Source organism: Cryptomeria japonica, chromosome 11, assembly GCF_030272615.1.
Source record: "Cryptomeria japonica chromosome 11, Sugi_1.0, whole genome shotgun sequence".
NCBI lineage: Eukaryota > Viridiplantae > Streptophyta > Pinopsida > Cupressales > Cupressaceae > Cryptomeria > Cryptomeria japonica.
The window spans coordinates 333,015,472-333,039,451 of NC_081415.1; the positions used below are offsets into that span (position 1 = coordinate 333,015,472).

The window sequence follows — 23,980 nt, forward strand, 5'->3', positions numbered from 1 at the left end:
GATGTAGCAAACGCAAGGAGTCTCCGCAAAGTGAGCTGTCCGACAGACTCCTCTACTGTTGAGGCAACCAGTAATTGAACCTCCTCCTCCATCCTGGCTAAGAACTGCACCATGGCAGTAGGTCTCCCCTCTCCAATCCATCCAACCTGATGCTACTGCTGCGGTGATACCGCCCCCTCCTCCACCAGCAGTGTCTTTCTATTGCCCTGCTTTCTAGTGCCACTGTCCAAGTCAATAACCCCTGGAGGTGAAGGAATACAAGGGTAGGAAGGTGTGGGTGGTGCTTGCCTGCGTGGGGATGAAGGTAGAGCCGCATATCTGTCTAGCCATGAATCAACATCGTCCCCCACCGGCCTCTCCTCGACCGTCCTCTGGGCCTCCTCTGTCCTAGGTTCCGTCAGGATGACGAGCATGCGTACTGGTGCACTCGCTGGTGTCGTCATCTTGGCTGTGACTGGCGATGGTTGGACTAGTGGAGGCCGAGGATGGATCTGACCAAAACCAGGTATGGGGACGGTAGAGATGGTACCCACTGTGACTCCAGATGATGCCAATGGTCCTCCCTCTCCTTCAACGGTTAGGAATGCTGGAGTAAATACCACCTGGCCGGTCCTGCCAGCTCCCCCTCCAGGCATTCCACGATGTCCCCTCGGTACACTTGCCAACGATACTGTCTGAGTGGTGGGGGTCTCCTGCGGCGGTACTGGCTGCTCAGTCTGTGAAAGCCTGAAGGTGCTATCTTCCTCTGAATCATCCGACCCCTCACTTTCCTCCTCACTAGTGCCATGTCATCCTGAATCTGTGTCACAGTCTGTCCCTCGGCGGTAGTCAAAATACTCAGCTCTGACCAATAAAATATAGCTGGCTTAAGGGAGTCGATGCTATCTCGCGGCTGCCATCCTCTACGGTGTGGTGGCACCTGTACCCGCACGAAATCTAAAAATAATCCGATAGCGTGATGTGACATATAAAATACTTTATGTTTCAGCATCATACAGTCGTGGGCTCTGTCTGACAGTAGACTGGCCCAATCATACACCGTGCCCTTTTTGAGTCCTGCCATCAATGCGATCATAAGTACTGCCGAGTCCGACGCTCTGCTGGCCCCAGTCAGCCTGCTCTGTACTACGTCAAGTAAACATTGCCAGATGCCAGATTTTAAAAATGTCTTCTTCAGACCTCTTCCCTTTGGATCCAGGATGCGACTCCATTCTTCTGTAGTCAAGTTGTCCCTACACATTTCTTTTAATAGTTGGGTTCTTCTTTCCTCGGACAACTTTGTTACCTTTTTGTCAATCTTTTTACCCGTCAGGAATGCCAAATACTCTCTCCAAATCATCAGAGTTAAATGAAACAATGATGTCAATGTGCTGGAAATTGAATGACGATGTGTGAAGTTCAGGATCATATGTTTTAATCATTTGTCGTAGGCAGGGTTCGAATTCCTTAATATTAAAAATGGGCATCTGAATAGCATCATGGACCCTAGCTTTTGCTAATTCAATTTTTACCTCAATATCTGACGGGCTCATGGCATTTTCCCACCATTGCCTGCACACCGTTCCAACCAAACCCTCGAATAGAATTGTATCTGCGGTGACCTGCATAACTCTTCCCTTTCCTGCATCCTGTGCAATTGCTTTGCCCTTGTCTTGGTCGCCCATTGCTACAGCAGGTTTCTTTCTGTCTTCCTTCTTGGTTTGCTCTTCTCTTTCTTGCAATTTCTTCCTCCAGTCTAGCTTTTTAAATCCCCTAGGTTCAATCGCCATTAATCAAAAAATAAAAATTCCTTGTCTGGGGTTCGATTTGTAACTGTTTCGAGCCTTAACTGTCTTTCGTTTTGTACGGATTTGCCTTGCTAATGTGGTACGGCTGATTTGATTGTACGGCTATCACCCGACAATTTTCTAACTGGCAAGTAGCTGATTTGTCCGTACAGACGTCTTTATAACCCGACAATTTTCTAACTTGGCAATTTCCTGAGTATTCATGCCATATAAAACACTTAATGAAAAAAAAAAAATAACTTTAACTTTTTTCTGTACGTCCCTTTTTTCTTCTTCTTCTTCTTCTTTTTTTTAACTCAATTTCGTACGTTCGTACGGCCTTTTCCGTACGACCGTACGGATTTTTTATTTATTTATTTATTTATTTTTTAATTTTTTATTTATTTTTAAAAAAAAATTCGGTACCGTACGACTGCACGAACCCACTATACTGTTATTTCCGTACGACAACATTTTTATTTATTTTTTTTAATTTTTTAATTTTCCGTTTTTTTTCCTACGGCACCGTACGGGGTCGTACGGACCTACTGTACGGTCATTTCCATACGGCCGAACTTACCTGTCCGCCTGGGCGGACCTCGTCTCTTGCCTCCGTTGGTGATAGATTTTCAACTTGGAGCCATTCACAGCATCAGGCACCTCCATCCCGTCCATCGTCCACAGCTTGATGGCTCCGTTTGTGCCAACTTCGCAAATCTTAAAGGGACTTAGCCATTTTACCCTGAACTTGCCTGGCTTAATTTCATTTCGACCATTAAACTTCAATACCAATTGCCTCGGGGTGAACTGCATCCTTCTTAAATGTTTGTCGTGCCAAGCTTTCCGTCGTTGCTGAGCTGTCTCCGTCGCCCACTGTGCCATCGTCCGTCTTTCATCCAACTTATTCAAGGTGTATAGTCTCTCTCGGAGGCTTTCCATGTCGCCTAACCTGTCGTCAATGGCAATTCTGAGACTTGGCACCATGAATTCCACTAAGACCACAGCCTCCTGGCCGTACATTAATTGGAATGGTGTCTGCCCAGTGGTTACCTTGTAAGTTGTTCGGTACGCCCAAAGTACCGACAGTAGACGCTCCTCCCAGTCTTCCTTCTCAACCCCGCAGGACTTATAAATTACTGACACCATGATTTTGTTGGTCGCCTCGGCCTGGCCGTTTGCCCGAGGATAGTACGGACTTGATAGAGAATGGAAAATTTTGAATTCGGTTGTCAACAGCCGGATAATGTGGTTTACGAAGTGCCCTCCTCTATCACTTGTCAACTATATAGGTATTCCGTACCGGGTGATAATCTGTTCATAAATGAATCTCGCCATACTAACGGCGGAGTTGTCTACCAAGGCCCTCGCTTCGACCCATTTGGTCAAGTATTCAGTCGCCACGACAATGTATCTACATCGTCGGGCCCGGCTTGGTTTCAACGGACCAATGAAGTCAAACCCCCATCTTTCGAACAGCTCTTGAGCATTCGACGGGTTGAGTGGCATAAAATCCCTCTTTAACGGTCGTCCAGCGCGTTGACATGTATCACAACTTGTCACCCATTCTCTAGCGTATTATGCACTGTCGGCCACCATAAGCCTGCTAGTAAGACTTTCCTTGTCGTCGTGTCCGGTCCCATGTGTCCTCCTGCGACCCCTTCATGTGCTTCTCTCAGGACTCCTGGGATTTCCTCTTCCAAGACGCATCGTTGTAGGATCTGGTCAGGTCCCATCTTGTAGAGAAGGCCATTTATAAGTTGGAACATTCTACTTCTTAGTACAAGTTTTCGTCTTTCGCCTGACGACATTTCCTTAGGAAATTTTGAAGTTGACAGGTATTCGCCCACACTCGTGTACAGGCAGGAAGGACGGCAATGCGGAAGAGATGGACGTCCGGAAAATCCTCGTTAACACCTTCGGCCGGCTCTCCAGACTTGATCCGTGATAGCTGGTCGGCGATGACATGGCTCTTGCTAGGTCTGACAATGATGTTGAATGTAAATTCTTGTAACAGCAACAACCATCGGCTAATCCACCCCTGGATGATTGGCTTGTTCACCGGGTACATCAACGCCTGGTGATCCACATAAAATGTGAATGGTGTCGCCAATAGGTAATGTCGGAATTTCTGGACGGAGTATACCATCTCGAGGGCTTCTCTCTCCGTCGTGTTGTAATTCTTCTCTGCTTTTCACAAGAGTCGGCTTGCAAAATACACTAGCTGGTCCAGCCCGTGGCTACCAACCTGCGCCAGTGTGGCCCCTATGGCAAAGTTGGATGCGTCGACATGTACATGGAACTCTTTGTCCCAGTCTGGATATGTCAGGATTGGTGCACCTACCAACCGTGACTTTAACTCCTGGAAAGCCTCTTCTTGGGGCCGTCCCCCAGATGTACGGCTCCCCCCTTCGTCTCAACATATCAAGTGGGTATGATACTTGGGCAAAGTTCTTAATAAACCGCCTATAATACCCAATGTGTCCAACAAATGACTTGACGCCAGTGACATCGTCGGGCGCCTCCATCTCCACAATGACCCGTACCTTGTCAAGGTCAGTCTTCAGTCCGGCCTTGCAGACGATGTGCCCTAGTAACTTGCCTTGAGGCACCATAAATCTGCATTTCTTGGGATTTAGGGCGAGGCGGGCTCGTCGGCATCTTTCCATGCATTCGCCAAGTGCAGCGAGATGTGCCTCTTCCGTGTTGTAAATGGACCAGTCATCCAAGAATGCTTTGAAGTTTCCTACGGACATTTTGTCGAAAATATGGAGGATTATCTGTTGGAAGGTAGCTGGCGCGTTGCACAACCCGAATGGCATCTGGTTGTATGCATAGACGCCATCCTCTACGACAAAGGTGGTCTTCAATTTGTCCTCCTCTGCAATGGAAATTTGATTATATCCGGAGAATCCATCCATAAATGAATAAATTTCATGGCCCGCTACTTCCTCGAGGATGGTGTCTGTGAATGGTATGGGAAATGGATCTTTAATTGTGACAGCATTCAAACACCTGAAGTCTACACAGATTCTTATCTGATCGGCCTCCTTTTTCAAGGATATCACAATGGGTGATACCCATTCGCTAGTCTGGACCTTGAAGATGATTCCTACTTCGAGCATGCGGTCAATTTCGTCATTGACCCTAGCGGCATAATTTTTGTTCATCCTATATGGCCGCTTCCGTACAGGCACGGCTCCGAGAACCAGAGGGATCCGGTGTACACAAAGTTCTTGTGGTACCCCTTTGAGGTCTTTATACGTCCAGGCGAACACATCCTTGTACTCTGTGAAAATTTTGAACGCCACCGTCTTCAAGACCGGATTCCAGTCGTCGCCGACCAGAATATTTTTCTATTCTGAAGTTTCTCCAAGGTTTGTAATTTTAAGTGCGGATTCCTCGTACCTTATGGGCTTACTCTTGTCGAACTGGTGCGCTGGTGCGTCATCCACAGGGGCATCCCCTTCCTTGTATTGTCCGTACTCTGACGGGAACTCGTTCTCGTCAGGTTCTTCTTCGATCTCCAGCACATTGCACCCGTACAATAATTCATAGTCTTCCATTTGCCAATGGAAGAGCCCTCTCAAAGAATCCGTCTCATCCTCAGAACAGGCTTGAATTCCTAAGATGCCTTCGTCATCTGGTTCCCAGCCATCCTTCCCTTCGTCCATACCGTCATCCCTGTCAGACTCTGACTCTGATGCCAACTCTTCACTGACCAGGTGGGTTTTGAGGTCAATGATATATCTTCTGCTGGCCTTTTCCATGGACAAGGTGTTCTTTTTCCAATTGTGGTTTGCTTTTGCCGCCACCAGCCAGCCTCTGCCAAGGATGGCATCATATCCCTTCTTCTTCAATGGGATGACCACAAAGTTCAAGACGAACGGCTGTGTTCCGATCATCACTGGCTGCGCCATGAGTGTGCCAAGCGGCTTGATGCCGTGTTGGTCTGCTCCCAATAAATTAAAGGTGGACGGCCAGAGAGTAGGTTTGCCCAATTTTTTCCATGTTTCCTCTGGCAAGACATTTACTCCCGACCCGGCGTCGACAATGGTGTCGGTCAAGATGGTGCCCAATATACCCATTTCCACCACTGCTGGGTGTCTACCATTGCTGATCGTCAGGGCTAATGGGTCTGCCACCGTCTCGCCAAGGTTGTCCCTTCCATGTGTTGGTCGGCCGACTGGGGTTATCAATACAGATTGCAGAAGTGTCGTCCCCAAGTTTGGCATACTTTCCAAGAGATCCTTCATTTTTACGGGTATCTCGACCTGTAGCAGTTGGTTTATAATATTTGTTTCTGCTTCAAAGCAAGAAGTACCTGCAAGCCCATGTGCGTCCTTGTTCGTCGACATCTCCTTCTCCAGTTCCGCTCGTGCCTCCAGTGCCTTTCGTTTTTCCGTACGAGGATCTGGGTAAGTGGCCGCTTTCATCTTGGATCTTGTTATGGCGAGCACATCCTCCGTTTCTACATTCAACAAATTCACTCCAAATTTCGGACAGTTGCCATCGTCATGGTCCCCCGAACCGCACCACTTGCAAAGTTTTTGTGGCACTTCCTTCGCCATACAGTCCCTGGCAAAATGCCTCCATTGGTTGCAAGCCCGACATTGTATCATCGACCGCCCTTTAGTGTCGTATTGGATTCGGCTTCTATTATTAGTATTATTATTATTGCCTCTTCCTCCTCGCCTGTTGTTCCAATAGCCGCCAGACGACGCGTTGTTGATCGCAGGCTGGGATGTGCCGGCTAGCGCAGACGGTTCCGTAAAGAGAACCTGTTGGTTACGGGTCCTCATATTGTACGGACACTCCTTGGTAAGGTGTCCGGCAATCTGACAAATATCACAAAATGCTTTCCTCGGACAAGACCCCTTGGTGTGTCTGTCGCTGCGGCAGTCCGTGCACCATAAATCCCCTTCGTCGGCTTTGCTTGTGCTTCCTTTGGTCGCCTTCATCTCTCTCATCATTCGCTCCATATCTTTCTGGAGAGCCAGTACCTTCCTATTAGACTCGTCATCACTGCTACTGCTTTTGTCAGAAGAGGAATCGTCGTCTAACGAGTATTTCTTTTTCTTTTTCTTGGACGTCTTCTGCTCGCTTTCTAAATCCATTGCCCTATTATAGGCGTCGATATATGAAGAGGGAGGTACGATCTTCATTTTCCGTCTAAGAGATGTCTTCAGACCTTCCACGAACCACCGTTTTTTTAGTCCGTCTGCGGGCTAGTTCTCCATTTTTCCTAGCAGCTCTTTGAGCCACCGGCTGTAGGTTCGAACCGTCTCGTTCTTCCTTTGTTTCGTGCCGTAAATTTCAGCTACGATCTCATTATCGTCTCTTAGGTGACGAAACTCCGCTTGAAATTCCTTCATCAAGTCAGGCCATGTGCTAATTTTAGCCTTCTCCGTATCGGAGAACCAGTCGATGGCCACGCCCCTTAGGGTTGCGGGAAACTGTGTTACCCACTCGTCCTGATCGGTAACACCATTCGCTCCCAAATTGTTTCACAAGTGCGACAGTGGCAGACAGGGTCTTCTTTCCCGTCCCCATGGAACTTTGGAAGTTTTTATTTTTGCGCCATGCCTTGTCTTTTTTAGTACTGGTGGCTATTGTCCTACTCCGGATGGGTTAGATCCTGTAAGAGGTGCTTGACTGCTATGCCCCGATGTCCCTCCGACACTCCTGGCAGCCCCAGTGTCTTCTCCCTCCCTTGCCTCCTCCCCACTCCATGGATTTTTCCTAGCCTCTAGTGTGCGTGACAAGTCCCTCAAGTCCCTCAACTAAGTTTTAGTACACTCTATCCTGCGGCGGGTTTCCGCAAGTAACTCCTCCCAACTCCGTGGGTGGCCGTCGGCCTCACCGTCCCCTTCGGAGCGTTCATCCTCCCTTCGCTTATACCTTCGTCACCTTTCCACTTGCTGTTCAAGGATCAAGGCACATTGGGCTACTGCACATTCATCTATATACTCTTGCTTATTTTTGTCTTTATTCAATGTATTGGGCATTAATTCCCGTACGGCTTTATATATAACAACGACATATAAAAAGTAGAACACTTTTATTCATTCATCCTGTGGGATACAAGTCTATGTCAACAATATGACATAATTACTACAATGAGTGTTCTTTATTCTGCCCCTTACGGCTCAAGGTTCAAGTGTCCCGTCGAATGCCATCCTGTTGCGCTTCCCAACGACGGTTGTTTTCTTCATACTGTAGGAGGATCTGTTGGCGTCGTTCTTCGCAAGCAATTTCCTCCAGGCGAGCCCGCTGTGCAAGTGAAGCCTGTGCGAGCAATCGAGGGAGGTGGTTCATCAACTGATTCACCGCAGGGCTAACTTCTAATGCGGTCCACACGGCACTTGTTGGAACTTCCGCCTCTGTGGCCTCTCTTCGAACGTAGGTTTCGATGGCCACCTAAAGCAGGATTGAAAATTCCCTCGTTGTAGTATCTTCTCCGTCATAGAGCTCTGTTCGTGCGTCGTCCGCCTCAGGGTTAATCTCGCTCGCGGGTAGGCCCATCGTGTCCATACGCCATCCGTTCCTTTTCCCGAGTCTGTCTAGGCAACGGCGCCAAATGTTTTGCCAATAAAGTGTAATTCAATGCATTGCAAAAATAATAACCATGACAGAATATAAAGAAACTCAGATCTTCATTGATTCATAATAATGTCAGTACAATGACAATGACCATACTAACCCCGTCTCCATGACCAAGGACTCGCTAATATATAAAGGTGATCGGTCAGTTACCCGGTGTCAACTGTCGACAACCGACGGGTTAACTGCCGTCATTAGCTCTAATTACATTAAATGTTTTATTGCTTAATTACCCGACAACAAACACAAGATCAAAGCCAAGCGTTGGAAGTTGGAGAAGATGCAGGCGTGAAATCGGAACCAAGCATTGGGAAGAATGTCGTTGGACGACAAGTTGAAGTCCACCACCGAGACCAAAGACCGAAGAACATTCAAAATGCTACAAATATGCATCCTCAGAAGAATACACTGCTGGATTTGATTCCAGAAGTTCAGTTTCTAAAAACTGAAATTGCTTAATGTAAAGCTGCCTGTGGGTCCCGCTCAAGATATTTTGAAACAAAGTGGAACACAGGTCAGTTGTGGACAGTTATGTCTAGCTACCTGTTAGACCAGATTAAAGCCAAATAGTGGTAGGCAGTTGAGAAGGTGGTTGAAGGGATAACTGAGAATTGAGTAGGCATGGGTTAAAGGTGCCAACTTCTAGAAGGCAGATTACAGCCCTTGGATGCAATCAATCCTGGCCACCGGTTCGAACTGTAAAATCTATAAAAGGCAGGATGCCTCTCTTTGTAAAGGGTTAGATTTTTAGGTTTAGACAGTTAGATTCTGGTTAGAATTTAGTAGTTAGAAGTAGCATAGAAATGCTGCTGAAATTGTTGTAATGGCAGCTGAAGCAAATATATGAACATTGAAATATGGTGTTTGTTATCTTTGTTTTCTTCTGTTTGCATGGTTTCTTTCAGCTAGTTAGAATTAGAGTTCCGTGATTTTAATGGCAAAATGTGGAGGGGTATTTGATGCATTGCAGGTTCATACCATTGGGGGCCTGCTGATTGTAGGTCACCGTGCATGGTAAGTTTGAACCCAAACAGTGCTTAGTTCAACTGCAAGTGTTCGTCTTAGGCTGTGCCAGAATTGGGTGCCTAAATGAGTGTTTCCGGTCTGAAAATCCTTCATCCCTTGGAGATTGCACTGTTCTTGTCTTGTTGTGAGGATGTCTCTAGCGAAACAAGAATCTGTTAATGGAAATATGTCTACCCACTACACTAGTCATTCTTATCGTTGTCCTTAGGATCCCTGAACCCTTCTCTTTTGCTTTTATTTCCCAGTCCGAGAATCGCAGCAGACCAGCATGTTGCAAAACGTAAGTCCCCTTGTGCTCCTAGCAAAACACATCGACCGTTGAGTTATCCCGTAGTCAAGAACTGACATTTGGAACCTTGAGATTGTCCCCTTTGATCGATTAAAAACAGCATTAGGGCTTCCTTATACAAGAGAGGATAGGATACTCGGCGAGATCATTCTATTCTACGTTGGCCAAATAGAGTTGCAGCGATGCGACTTTAGACACGTCAACAGTTACCTCTGTATGATAGGGTATGTGAAAGGCTTATTATCTTCCATGATTGTGAGAATAAGGAAAAATGTGAGAAGGTTTCAGCTGTTTGCTAAATTTTTTTGTCTAGTATTCTGCATACTTATCTATTGAGCAGAAATACAAGTTCATGAGGATCTTCTGAGTAGCTCAAGCGGTGGCGGTGATCTCTAAACCCAATGACAAGTTGCTAAAATGTCAAGTATGACGACCATTAAGGAGGAGTAGTTTCTAGAGATGCATGACAACGTTATAAGCAAAGGAAAAGAAAACAATGATATCCATGTTGACAATGCAGCCCAAAAAAGAAAGAAGCAAACAAAGAATGATCTAGAAGGGTAGCATATCATGAAGAAGAGTAAGGAAGACAATTTTGATGGATGGGTTGATAAAGAGAATGACTATGATAAGAAAAAGGGTTCATAAAGAGAATGACTATGATAAAAAAAAAAAAGTTATCTTTTCAGGTTATTGAACATGAAGGACAGTGTTGTTTTGTCAAGGATACATCAAGTTTCCTCAAGCCCATTAACCTAAAGAGGATCTAGAAGTGAAAAAAGGATAGTGGGAATACAAGGAGCTGACAGTGAGCAAGAAAAAGGATACTGTCATGAAGACAACTTGGAAGATACAATAGTGTCACAGAGGACCCAGGTTTCATGTGACAGTCCCAACATTGTAAGAGTGAAGCATAACAAAAGAAGGAAGACAGTCTTGTGAGATCAGCATTCCTGAAGAGTACAACAATACAATAACTATGACAAACATGACAGATTAGAAGGGTAAGAGACCTAGGTTGATAAGGATTTTAAAGAAAGCACAGGCTTATGTATGAGCATGATGCTATTATGATAGTAGGCTAGGAGCATTATAGAAGTACTAAAAGGGAGTCAAAGAGATAAAAGTCATAAGAAAAATGATGACTGGTAACAGTCATAAGCCTAAGATAATATAGAAGAGATAGTAACAGTTTCACAGTTGACATAATGATGATTGCATACTTTGTCTTAAGAGTCTTCATCCACTGTCATGTTTGTTCATACACAGTTAAGATACTGTTATCTGTCAAGAGCAGTCATGCTTATGCACAGTCATGCTATTCACTGCCAAAACAGTCATAGACCTTTTCCGATTAGCCAGTCATCATGATCATGGCATTTAGGTCAGGGTCACAGTCTACATAATGACAACCAGTCATGTGTAGTCATGCAAGGGGCAGAACTTTAAGGTGTAAAGCAGCCGAATACAAAGGCCCTACCATTGTACCCTTAACACTGTTATCTCATTATGTTCATACAACTCTATGGCACTTCCAGAATATGATTTGCAATGCAGATATAATAGTGGACAGTCCAAGGATGAATAACAAACAGCAAAGACAGTCAAGTAAAGATAGTTGATTAAAGATTACTATATAGCATATGCTTGAAATAGACAAGATGAGTGATTGGGATGTTAAAAGAACATGACAGAGTGACAGTAATAAAAGATGAAATCAATGTCATAGCAGTCCTAATCAATGCATATCTTTATTGGCTATTAAAATAGTGGAGGGGACAGTCTTCCCATGCCAAGAAGACTTAATGACAGTGAAGAACAATTTTGAGAACAACATTGAGCTCAGTCAAATGAACTGTGATAGTCAAAAGGTTGCCTAAACAAAGACAAATCAAAAGAACTTAAGAGAACAATCATTTAGACTGCTACAGTAGCAACATGGGGTCTCTTATGACTGTTAGGGGCAAGGAAACTTTATAGAAAAAATTCTTGTCAAGATCTAAAATGGTAAGGTAGACAAGAGCCTGATTAAGAACATCAACTTTCATTACCAATAAGTCAAGAACTTCACAAAAAGAGGACTGTATAATGAAAGCAGTGATAAGCACATGAAGAAGATAAGTTAAAAAAAAAAAAAAAATTGTCGTGATGTTCCATGATACTGGTGCAAATTGTTGAAAGTATGGCACAGGGATAAGAAACCACAAAGAGGACCTATTTTAGAGGCTCTGAAAGACAAAGAGTTACTTGAACACCTTACCATGGATTCATGATAGTAATGAAAGAGTACGGCACTGATAATGAGAACTAAAAATGAGCCTTCAAGTGTTGAGGGATGCATATGTGGTGGGCAAAAAATAACTAAGAAAAATGAAGTCACAAGAAATCTAGTGGCAGGAAGACTGTATGATAGTATGAAAAGAGCTTTTAATGAATAAGGCAAGTGGAAAAATCAAGCTTCAATGAATTCCTACACCTCCATAAGGCCTCTAACCACTCCCAAGGAATTTATGACGTGCCCTACTATCTTGCAAATGAAAGCTATGGTAGTTGGAGAGATGGAATGGTCAAGCAATCATTTAAGGATGAGTCGGTTCTAGCAGTTTAGGAGGATGGAATGACAGTTATGGACAGATAGAGAGAATACAAGGTATAAGTTGGTGTGGCTCAGGCAGTAGGAAAAAGCATTTAAACAAGTGGAGAGTAGATATAGGAGCTATCAAGGCAGATTTAAAGGGAGAAAAGTTCAGCATTCAACGAAAACCAACACTACGTAAGAGTTCCAGCAATCAAAAAGAGAAAAAGAGTTTTTTCCAGCACCTAGGTTGATTTTGCCAGGTCAAGGATAACATGACACGTCTTTCATCCCAAAAAGCATGTTGCTGATTATGATGAAACTGTTGCAGCACAAAAGGCATCACTGAGGGCAATTTGAGTTTGTTCTTACAATCTTTGCCTAGATTTGTAGCTGTTGTAAGCTCTTGTCTCAGCATGGTACTGTATTGTAACTCACAGAAAGTCTTTTGAAAACTGAAACCAATGTATTTATCATCTTTTCAAGCATTTTCAAACTTTGTACTACTGTTGCAGCACCTTGTATATCAATAAAACAGTGATTCAAACTTTTCATCTTTCTGTTTTCTTTTGTGTGCCATGATGATTGATGAACGTTTTCTTGTGATTTCATAAGTCCTTCATATGTTGTCTCATCCCAGCACCTTGAGATAGAAAAAAATATACTTTTTTCAGGTTATAAGTTGCAATGAATATGTATAGTTCATTGCTGTGAAAGCTACATTTTCCTTCTCAAAACTATGATAACTCAAGCCTTCTTATAAAATGTTGATGCAAAAAGTACGTAAAAATAGTTGAGTTGTGCAGAGAAATAGCTGAATACATGATTATTTGTGTGCAAGAAGCAGTAGTATGAATCTAAGTAGTTTTGGTGCATCACCTCACGTAGTTAGCTTTCATGTTAAAGCAAGTTCTTACCCTTTTCTCATCAAATTCATTAGTTTAGTTTAGATTAGGTGATTGCAGCAAGGGAACCAGCAATGAATATGTATAGTTCATTGTTGTGAAAGCTACATTTTCCTTCTCAAAACTATGATATATCAAGCCTTCTTATAAAATGTTGATGCAAAAAGTATGTAAAAATAGTTGAGTTGTGCAGAGAAATAGCTGAATACATGATTATTTGTGTGCAAGAAGCAGTAGTATGAATCTAAGTAGTTTTGGTGTATCACCTCTCGTAGTTAGCTTTCATGTTAAAGCAAGTTCTTACCCTTTTCTCATCAAATTCATTAGTTTAGTTTAGATTAGGTGATTGCAGCAAGGAAACCAGCCCTATCTGGAGATTCACTACAACATCCGGGCAACCCACAGGCCCAAGAGTGTTTCCATGTTTCATTAGGTTGCTGAGCTGGTAACTCAGCAAGGGTGCAAATCTATGTGATAACAACAATATCAGAAGACAATGCCAAAAGGAAGAGGATTTTCTTCATTAGAATTTGTGAAAGATTGGATCAAAAAGATGAAAAAATTATATGGATAAAAAATTTAAATATTTTGTGAATGGTGTCTCCATATTTGAATCAAATACACAAAAATGATATGAAGAAGAGTGATGGATAAATAATGAAAGACGTTGGATTTTTTTATTGCTAACCTTCTCATGGTTGGAATATACTTGGAGATAAGGTGGGAAGACTTCCTAGTGTATGGAAAAGCATATGCTTATATTTGAATTTTGAGATTCATGTCATATTTTTATTTTCCCAAAACTTAAAACCTGTTTGGAGTTGGCTTCTCAACCAACAAAAATTCCCTTAACCCTGGTTCTTTTCAGAGAAAAAAGGTGTGACAATAGAACATGAATAACAAAATGAACTTTGTTGGTTGAATTATATTTCCAATCTTTCAAATTTGTTTTTATTTTCACACTAAAGAGAATTCTAGTGCGTGGCCAAAAAAAATCAATAACACTACCAAATATTGTATTTTATCCAGAAACTTGAATTCTTTTAACTTGGCATAACAGTCACAAAGATATCACAAGCATTTAATTCATTTTTTCATGAGATTTGAAATGTGATGATGCATTTGCAATTTGAACTCTAGTTTAAGTCTGAAAAAATTGAACCTGAACTTACTGTATAAGCCATAGAAACGCTGACAATACTGCCTTGGCATATCATATTTGTAACAGTGCGAACCACATAGTATGCATATACAAATGATTTTGTATCTTTGATTGACAGAATTACTGGAAAAAAAAAGTACTCGGGTTAGTGTCAAAGTGTATATTCTATGTCAACCACATGTTTTAAAAAAAACATAAAGCAGTCATCAACATATTTTGTTTTACTATCTGTAATAACTTAATTAGAGTAAAAAAATCATTTCATGCTCCCAATGAACTCTACCAACAAAACATAAAACACAACTTACTCTCCTTATAAGGTGCAAATTATGAAGCAAAAGCTAAATAAAAAAATTGAGAGACCCCCTTGGTCAAACAGAACATTTTGGTCAACAACGATTACAATGTACTGAAAAATTTTGTAAAAGCAAACAAAATTCTACATATCTAATGACAAGGAATTCTTCTACTTCCTAAAAGGGTCTTTCCCATGCCATGTCATTAATCGTTGTGTGATTTAAAACTCTTGATGGGACGCTAAAATAGATCACAGAGAAATTATCCCTTCTTCAAATAACATGAAAACTTTGTTACAAAAGGTTCACAATGTATTGTGAACAATCTGTATATAACCTGTAAAGAAACAATTTCTATTAATCCAGTAAGAAAGAAAACTTCTCCCATGTGTTAAAGGAATATAAGTTTTTCCATGACATCTCTATAATTAATAATGCTATGGCAATAATATTTCCTTTTAATGGTGAAAGGGTTATGAGATATGTATTGATCGTAAATCTGTTTTAGGGATGTGATAAGTCTTCCTTACTAATAATGGCAAGATGGTAATTATACCTGGCTAGTGAGCTATAGTTTTTAGATTTTGTTTTGTTGGGAAAAGATTTTACTATAATCATGTAATAAGGTTCATGGGTTATTTATGGTACATATTAACACTGTTACAAATTACTTAGGTATTGTCGATGTGTAATGTCCCTTATTAGGATGGCTTATGAATTTTGGGACAGAATCTAATACTTTAACTACAAGAGTCATTTTTCCTAAGAAAGTATCAAGAAACTGATATAAATGACAGTAAATATCACTTGTAATGAGACTGATGAACTATGTAAAGATATAAGAATATATAGATCCTCCCGAATTTGTTACAATAGATAACTCAACGCTATATGTATATATTGCAATTTTTATAATGAATATGATATTCTGTTTTACAGTGTACAAGCTCTTTCCCGTCTGATGTGATAGATTATCTTCTGCTATGTCTGAGATACCGGCGATAATGTAATGACTATTGGAGAGGTACTATCCTTCTTTGTTATGATCACTTCGCAGGTAGAGATCTGAGTCTTGTCGGGTCGATGAACCATTACCGCTTGTTACAGCATTTGGCCTTCGGCCATGCAGATTATACGATTATGATGAAGGTGTCGATGACACAAGTGATTCGGTCTCTAGTCTTTAACGTCAAATGCTTGCATCCGACTGGCGCCTTCGGGGTATGAGTTGTATTTGTCAGCAATCGACTATGGATATGAATTTTCCCTTTCCCTTCTGCTATCGTCCAGAGTATCTCTCCCAAAAATAATATATATAATCTCCTAACTTTTCTTTAGAGTGCTTCGATCTTTTATTTATATCTTACTGGTGAGGGTATACGATGTTTGAAGTCACCCGTTGGTTCTACGCACTCCTTCCTTAAATCAAGTTAATCGCTAACCAATGAAATGGTTAGTTTGATAAACGAGTTCTTTTATAATTGTATTTAGCGCCTAAGTGTCACGTACTACCAAGGATTAAGACATCTATATGGAGGAATGTAATCCTCAATACCCATAATGACGTGTTTTCTGCTCAGGAACACAGTCTTTTTAACCATAAATACATATAACTCTTCCAATATTTATGGGGACATGACAGTCTCCCCTTCTTGAATTTGCTTGTCCTCAAGCAATTTTATTGTCTTCCTTTTCCTGCACTAAGATTAGTACACTAATATATATAAACATATAAATTAACGTAATGCAAAGTATACTTAGGAGAAAAGAGTGGCTGCCTTAAGCCTTTACCTGTCTTGGCTTCCTTGAGCCCTTTTGTAAAGACTGACCTCCTTTGGGTCAGTAGTTTAATGGACTTCCTTGAGTCCTTATTCATAGAGAGGAATGACCTTCTTTGTGTCATCCTTCTTATCTAGGGCACTGGCTTCCTTGAGCCAAGCTACCCTTATTGGCTTCCTTGAGCCCTCATGCTTTAGAGAGGAGTGACCTTCTTTGTGTCATCCTACTCCACTAGGGTACTGACTTCCTTGAGCCTAGCTGCTCATATTTGGCTTCCTTGAGCCCTATACTTAGAGAGGATTGACCTTCTTTGTGCCATCCCACTCATCTAGGGTGCTGACTTCCTTGAGCCTAGCTACCCTCATTGGCTTCCTTGAGCCATTACACTTAGAGAGGATTGACCTTCTTTGTGTCATCCTACTTTTCTAGGCACGTTTATGGCTTCCTTGAGCCACACCGCCTATTCTATGTACCTGTTCTAATTCTTGAGTAATTTTAATTGCAAAAGAAAAAAATTTGATTGTTACAACTTTCTAATATTTACAAATACAATGGTATAAATTAAATTTTACATATAAGTGTTGCTCTCCTTTTGGAGTGCCTCAACATCTTCTTTCCTTTCCCATGTGGCATCTTCCACCAGTAGGCCTTTCCATTGAATTAGTAACTCGGTGATGGTTCTATTTCATAAACTCCTTTCTCTAGTATCTAAGATAATCTCCGGTACTAATATGAGTTTTCCCTCATCATTAAATGGTGGCAACTGTGTACATGGAACAACTTTTTGTCCTAGGACTTTCTTCAATGGGGATACATGAAATATATTATGGATCTTGCTATTTTCGGGAAGCTCCACTTCATAAGCTACATCCCCTATCCTTCTCAAGACTTTGTAGGGGCCATAGAATCTTGGTTTGAGATTTTCTGCTCCACTTGGCTTAATTGATGATTGTTTGTATGGCTGCAACCTTAAAAACACCATGTCTCCCACTTCAAACAATCTTTCCATACGGTTCTTATCAGCATATATTTTTTGCTGATTTTGAGCTTGATGGAGGTTTTCCTTGAGAGTTTTTGTGATGTCAATATTTTGCTGAACAAAGTCTTTAGCTCCGGGCACTCTACTATCTTGGACAAGGTCCCCAAATGTTGTGGCTTCATATCCATACAAGGCCTTGAAGGGGCTCATCCCTATACAGATGTGATGTGTATTGTTATAGCAATGTTCTCCAAGATGTTACCATTTAGGCCATGCCTTTTGCTGCCCCGTGACGTAGTTCCTCAAATATCCTTCTATCTATTTATTAACAATCTTTGGTTGACCGTCTATTTGTGGATGGTCGCTTGTGCTAGGTGTAAGTTTTGTACCGGCTAATCTGAAAAGTTCTTGCCAAAATTGGCTAAGAAAGCGGCTGTCCCTGTCGCTAACTATATTTATTGGCAACCCATGAAGTCTAAAAACTTCTTAAAAGAATACTTCTGCTATTTGAACTGCATTGTAGTTGGTAGAGATGGCAAAGAAGTGAGCATACTTTGTGAGTCTATCTACTACAACATAAATACAATCCTTACCATACACCTTAGGTAGTCCGGTTATAAAATCCATGGTGATGCTTTCCCACTTCTGGTTGGGAATGGGTAGTGGTTGTAAGAGGCCTGTTGGGTGTCCTTGTTCTACCTTGTTTTGTTGGCAAGTCATACATTCTTGCACATGTTTGAGGACATCTTTCTTAAGTCCCTTCCATGAATATCTTTCTCAAACCTGCTTGTATGTTTTGTAGTAACCCTCATGTCCTGCTAGGGGATTATCATGGTATTCCCTCAAAATCTTATCCTTCATTTTTGAATTAGCAAGTAGATATACCCTGTTTTTGTATAAGATAATGTCTTCATTTACCTTGTATTCATCATTTGGTATCCTCCATATTTTGAGATGATGTCATTCTTCCACTCCTTCGTGATGCTTGTAATGTTATTCAAACAAGGGCGTCTTGATAATGCATATGTCACTACATTATGGGTACCTTTGACATATTCAATGTCAAAATCATAAGCTTGTATCTTACTTATCCACTTCGTTGTCGATCGTTCAAATCTTTTTGATTCATAAAATAACGTAAATTATTATGGTCTGTTTTAACATGAAAGTTTTCCACATACAAGGTATTGTCAGAATTTTGCTAAGGCATGCATAATGGCTAACATCTCCTTGTCATAAATTGAATAGTGCCTTTCCATTTCAGTCAACTTCCTACTTTCAAATGCTATTGGATGTCTTCTTTGCATGAGGACTATTCCAATCCCCTCTCCCAATGCATCACATTGCAATTCAAATGGTAGTGTGAAATCAGGAATGGCTAGAACCGGACATGAACTCATGGTTTCCTTCAACTGGTCAAATGCTTGTTGCGTTGTATCGTTCCATGAGAAGGCTCCTTTCTTGGTTAGGCCGGTGAGGGGTGCTACTATTTTGGAAAATCCTTTAACAAAACGTCTATAATAGCTGCATAGACCAACAAACCCTCTAAGTTGGGTCAAGGTTTTGGGTGTAGACCACTCCTTAATAGCTTTGATATTTTCCTCATCAACGCTCACCCCTTCTTCATTGATCTTATGACCCAAGTAGAGTATCTCCTTTGTGCCAAATTCGCATTTCGACTCTTTGGCATATAAAGATTCTTTCTCTAGGATTCTTAGGACTTCTTCCACACGTTCGAGATGTTCTTCCTAGGTTTTGTTGTAAATGAGGATGTCATCAAAAAATACAAGTAAAAATTTTCTTAATTGCTGACGGAAAACATGGTTCATGCATGATTGGAAAGTGGCTGGTGTGTTTGTAAGGCCAAAGGGCATGACCAAAAATTCAAAGTGCCCATAGTGACATCGGAAAGTTGTCTTGGGTACATCTTCCTCCCTCATTCTTATTTGATGGTAACCGGTTCGTAGATCAATTTTGGAGAAATATTTTGCTCCATGAAGCTTGTCGATTAATTCATCAATTCTTGGTATCGGGTACCTGTTCTTGATAGTTCTTTTGTTGAGGGCCCGGTAGTCAATGTACATCCTCATGGTTCCATCCTTTTTCTTGACTAAAACAACGGATGATGCAAAGGGGCTGCAGCTTGGTTGGATGTGCCCCATCTTAAGGAGTTCATTGATGGTCTTCTCAATCTCCTCCTTGAGTCTTCGTGGATGTTTATAGGGGGTGGTAATTACTGGTTTGGCACCTTCTTCGAGTTCTATGGAGTGTTCAAATCCTCTCCTTGGCGGGATCCCATGTGGAATGTCTTCGAAAACCTTCTTGTGTCTTTTCAAGATGGGCTGTAAGTCTACATGAATCATAGGTGAGTTTGGACCAGCTTTGTTTAAAACCAACCATTGAGCGATCCATTCCCCTTGCCCATGTCTAACGATCTCTTCTATGTTTTTGCAAGAAACCACTTTTGGATCTCCATTAGGTAGGCCCTTTAATGTTACTTCTTGTCCATCATGCTGAAAACAAATCTCAAAATTTGGGAGGTCCATGGTGAAACGTCCCAATGAATGGATCCAAGGTCTCCCTAAAATGACATCATTCTCCAATGTGATCACATAGAAGTCCCCTTTAATAATATGTTCTCCCACCTTAATCTCGAGTTGAGGAATGACCCTGGTGCAATGATTAATGGTTCCATTTGCTAGCGCTACTTTAAATCCTTCGAACTCTTCAGCTTTCAGCTTCCTTCTTGCTACCAAATTTTTGCTAATGAAGTTGTGGGAAGCCCCACTATCTACTAAGGAGATTACCTTTTGTTCTTCTGAGGACTCCTTTAAGTTTGAGTGGCCTACCTTCATAATCGTTTGAAATTACAGCTAAGGTTCCATGTTCTTCCTCTTCTAACCTTGGTCTTTTGTGTGGGCTTCCTTCTTCTCTTTCATCCTTCGGTTCTTCTCTTTGATTTAATTGTCCTCTCTTACATTTATGATCAGGTCTCCATGGTTCTTTGCATCTAAAACATAGGTTCTTCCTTCTCAATTCGTCTCTTTGTCCTTGGCCTCCCTTGGTTTGGCATCTATAACCGGGTCTCCATGTCTCATTGCAAAAATGGCATGGTGTTCCTTTCTCCTTATGAGATTCATCCCTATGACCCCTCCTAGAATATGTCTTGGCTGTCATGTATCTTGGCCTTTCTTTGGAGTAAATGTCTTAAGCTTTGATGGCCATTTGTATTGCTTCACTTAGATTTTGAGGCTCCAATGGATTGACTATCTTTTTGATTGATTCTTTGAGTCCTATGAATAGGTAGGTGAGTCTTCCTTGACAGAGGTTGGGAACCATGACTGCCACATTCTGAAATTCATTTGCATATTCTTCTACCGTCCCTTGTTGTGTGATTAGGGTTAGTTCCTTGAAGTACCATTCTGGATGTCTTTGATCAAACCTTATGATGAGCTTTTGGGTGAAATCACTATACGTGGTGATGCTTCGGTGATCTTGAGTGACAAGGCCATGGTGCCACCAATCATGTGCTATCCCTATTAGATGAAGGGTGGCAAATCTGATGGCATTTTCCTCCATCATAGGGCTGAGTGATAAATATGTATCCAATTTTTGGACCCACGATTGAGCTGAAAATTTCCCGGTTCCATCAAAGTATGGAAAAGTCATTTTACTCAACCTTGCTTTGAGATTTTTGTCAACATGCTTCTTCCTCCTATTTGGATTGGCTTGGGTTTTGACCTCATAGTATTCTTTGAAAGGGATGCTTTCTTGTATTTCGGGCTCTAACCTTGCATACATTGCTGCTATTTCATCCACATTTTCAGTTACTGGTTCCTCCACTTCTATCATGGGTTCTTCCCTTGGCAAAAATGATGGCATAGTGGGTCTAAGAATGGATCACTGAGATGACTGCTCATTTTCAGATTGGTTGGAATGTGTGTCCCTTCCCAAGTTGGGGTTGATCCTAGCATTGTTGTTACTCATGTTTTGAATGGCTCGGAGGATTAACTGGTTTGTCTTCTCAAACTTGTCATTTGTCTGTTCCATGAAAGTCTTCATTTCTTTGGCCAACTATTCTGCCATGGCTGATTGGCCCTTCCTTCTCTGATATGTTTGCATTCATCAGGTTCCCACAGCTGGCAGGATAATTTGCTTTGATACCACTGTAATGTCCCTTATTAGGATGGCTTATGAATTTTGGGACAGAATCTAATACTTTAACTACAAGAGTCGTTTTTCCTAAGAAAGTATCAAGAAACTGATATAAATGACAGTAAATATCACTTGTAATGACAATGATGAACTATGTACAGATATAAGAACATATAGATCCTCCCGAATTTGTTACAATAGATAACTCAATGCTATATGTATATATTGCAATTTTTATAATGAATATGATATTTTGTTTTACAGTGTACAAGCTCTTTCCTGTCTGATGTGATAGATTATATTCTTCTATGTCTGAGATACCGGCAATGATGTAATGACTATTGGAGAGGTACTATCGTTCTTTATTATGATCAATCACTTCGCTGGTAGAGATCCGAGTCTTGTCGGGTCGATGAACCGTTACTGCTTGTTACAGCATTTGGCCTTCGGCCATGCAGATTATACGATTATGATGAAGGTGTCGATGACACAGGTGATTCGGTCTCTAGTCTTTAACGTCAAATGCTTGCATCCGACTGGCGCCTTCGGGGTATGAGTTGTATTTGTCAGCAATCGACTATGGATATGAAGTTTCCCTTTCCCTCCTGCTATCGTCTAGACTATCTCTCCCGAAAATAATATATATAATCTCCTAACTTTTCTTTAGAGTGCTTCGATCTTTTAGTTTATACCTTACTGGTGAGGGGATACGATGTTTGAAGCCACCCGTTGGTTCTACGCACTCCTTCCTTAAATCAAGTTAATCGCTAACCAATGAAATGGTTAGTTTGATAAACGAGTTCTTTGATAATTGTATTTAGCGCCTAAGTGTCACGTACTAGTTACTACCAAGGATTAAGACGTCTATATGGAGGAATGTAATCCTCGATACCCATAATGATGTGTTTTCTACTCAGGAACACTGTCTTTTTAGCCATAAATAGACATAACTCTTCCAATATTTATGGGGACGTGACACGATGGAACAAAGAAGCTTCTTTCTTAAGTTTAAGTTACATGGAAAAGCATCTTAAACTTATCAACTATGTTTAAATATTGTTTCCTAGTAGACTCACTGGAAAAGCAACAAATTTCATGTTGGTGTTTTTATGGGATTACAAATTTCATGTTAGTGTTTTTATGGGAGTTTTGTTATAGATTAAATAATAAAATCTTCGAGTGAGATGTGTGTACTCAACAATTGTTTTTTGTTTACAAGGACCTGTTACTACATTAATCTCCCCAACCTCCTTAAATGGGGATTGGTCTGTGCCACTTAGAGTAATCATATTACAAGAAAGATGCCAAGGTCCTTACATTTTGTACATCTCTTTTTTCTTCTGCTCTTCCATACTAAAACTCATCATCACTCATTTAAAATCTTTGTAATTGTAATGGTGAAAAATTAGGGTTTCCACCATTACATGTATGAAATCCGCTAATTTTAACTTGGGGACCGTTGCATTAGAGAAAGATAGGAATTAGATAGATCTAAACCTAAGAGGTCTGAATGCTGATCTAATTCCAGGGGTGCTGGATGAGCCTCTTCTTTCTCTTAAGTTGACTTGAATTATTGAATTTGCTGAAATTAGGGTAAATGTGTTGGAAATTGATGTAAAATTGCATAACAGTAAGCTACAGTCGTCGGATAGAGCCACGAACCTAGATCTAAGGATTGTAAGAGGATTCGGATCTATACCCAGAAGGAGCTTCTAATTTGTCAGGACCGGTGTGACAGTCGCTCTGGTCCTCCGCACTTTTCGCACTCCAATGGGGGATCGATTCGTCTCTGTAAATAAAGCTTATATTGAAGGTCATAGCTCCATACCTATTCCTGCACACACTAGAGAAGGGAAATAGGTTGGGAATAGGGTTTTCCTTAGGTCAAACAACGATTTTGGAATTACCCATGAAATAGAAATGAAATCTGATTGAATTGCAGTAATGGAATTGTTCTCCTTTTGAGGGAGATGCTGAATAATGACTGAAACACAAATGATATACCTCCTTGTGAAGTTTTGTTTGTCTCCACACGGAATTAGGGTTTAATGAAGTCTTCAATAACATAGAACATGAATGTCAACTCCAATGCTTGAATCTTGACTTTATCTCTGCTTCAATGCTTGAAGAAAGACTGATTGCTTGCTTGCTTGAACTTGAATTCTTGATTGCTTGATGTCAAATTGAATTTCATGTGTGTGTATTGTCGGATATATCAAATGAGAGGAGTAGACCTCCTTTTATACTTGCCCATTCAAAACCAATTTAATTTTCCGCCACGAGCCAACAAAGTTGGAATTCCCGCTCAAATCACATGACCGTTAAGGAGCCCAAATTTAGGTCCTGATTGAGAGGACCGAGGCGTCGGGCGCTCTGTTCCTGAGGGGACCAAGGTGCCATGCCTTGGTGCTACACAATCAGAGACCAAATTTGAGGGGCAAGATGATA

General features: G+C 41.3%; 1 protein-coding gene across 2 annotated transcripts in view; it reads right to left on the minus strand.

The window, feature by feature from the left end:
- Window positions 1–23,980, minus strand: part of LOC131075102 (uncharacterized) — a 318,013-nt gene that overhangs the window by 272,977 nt on the left and 21,056 nt on the right. For both annotated transcript variants that reach the window (XM_058011935.2, XM_058011929.2), the window contains exon 3: window positions 14,334–14,446. In XM_058011935.2, the coding sequence (XP_057867918.2) occupies window positions 14,334–14,446 (113 nt within the window). The remainder of the gene's footprint in view (window positions 1–14,333; window positions 14,447–23,980) is intronic.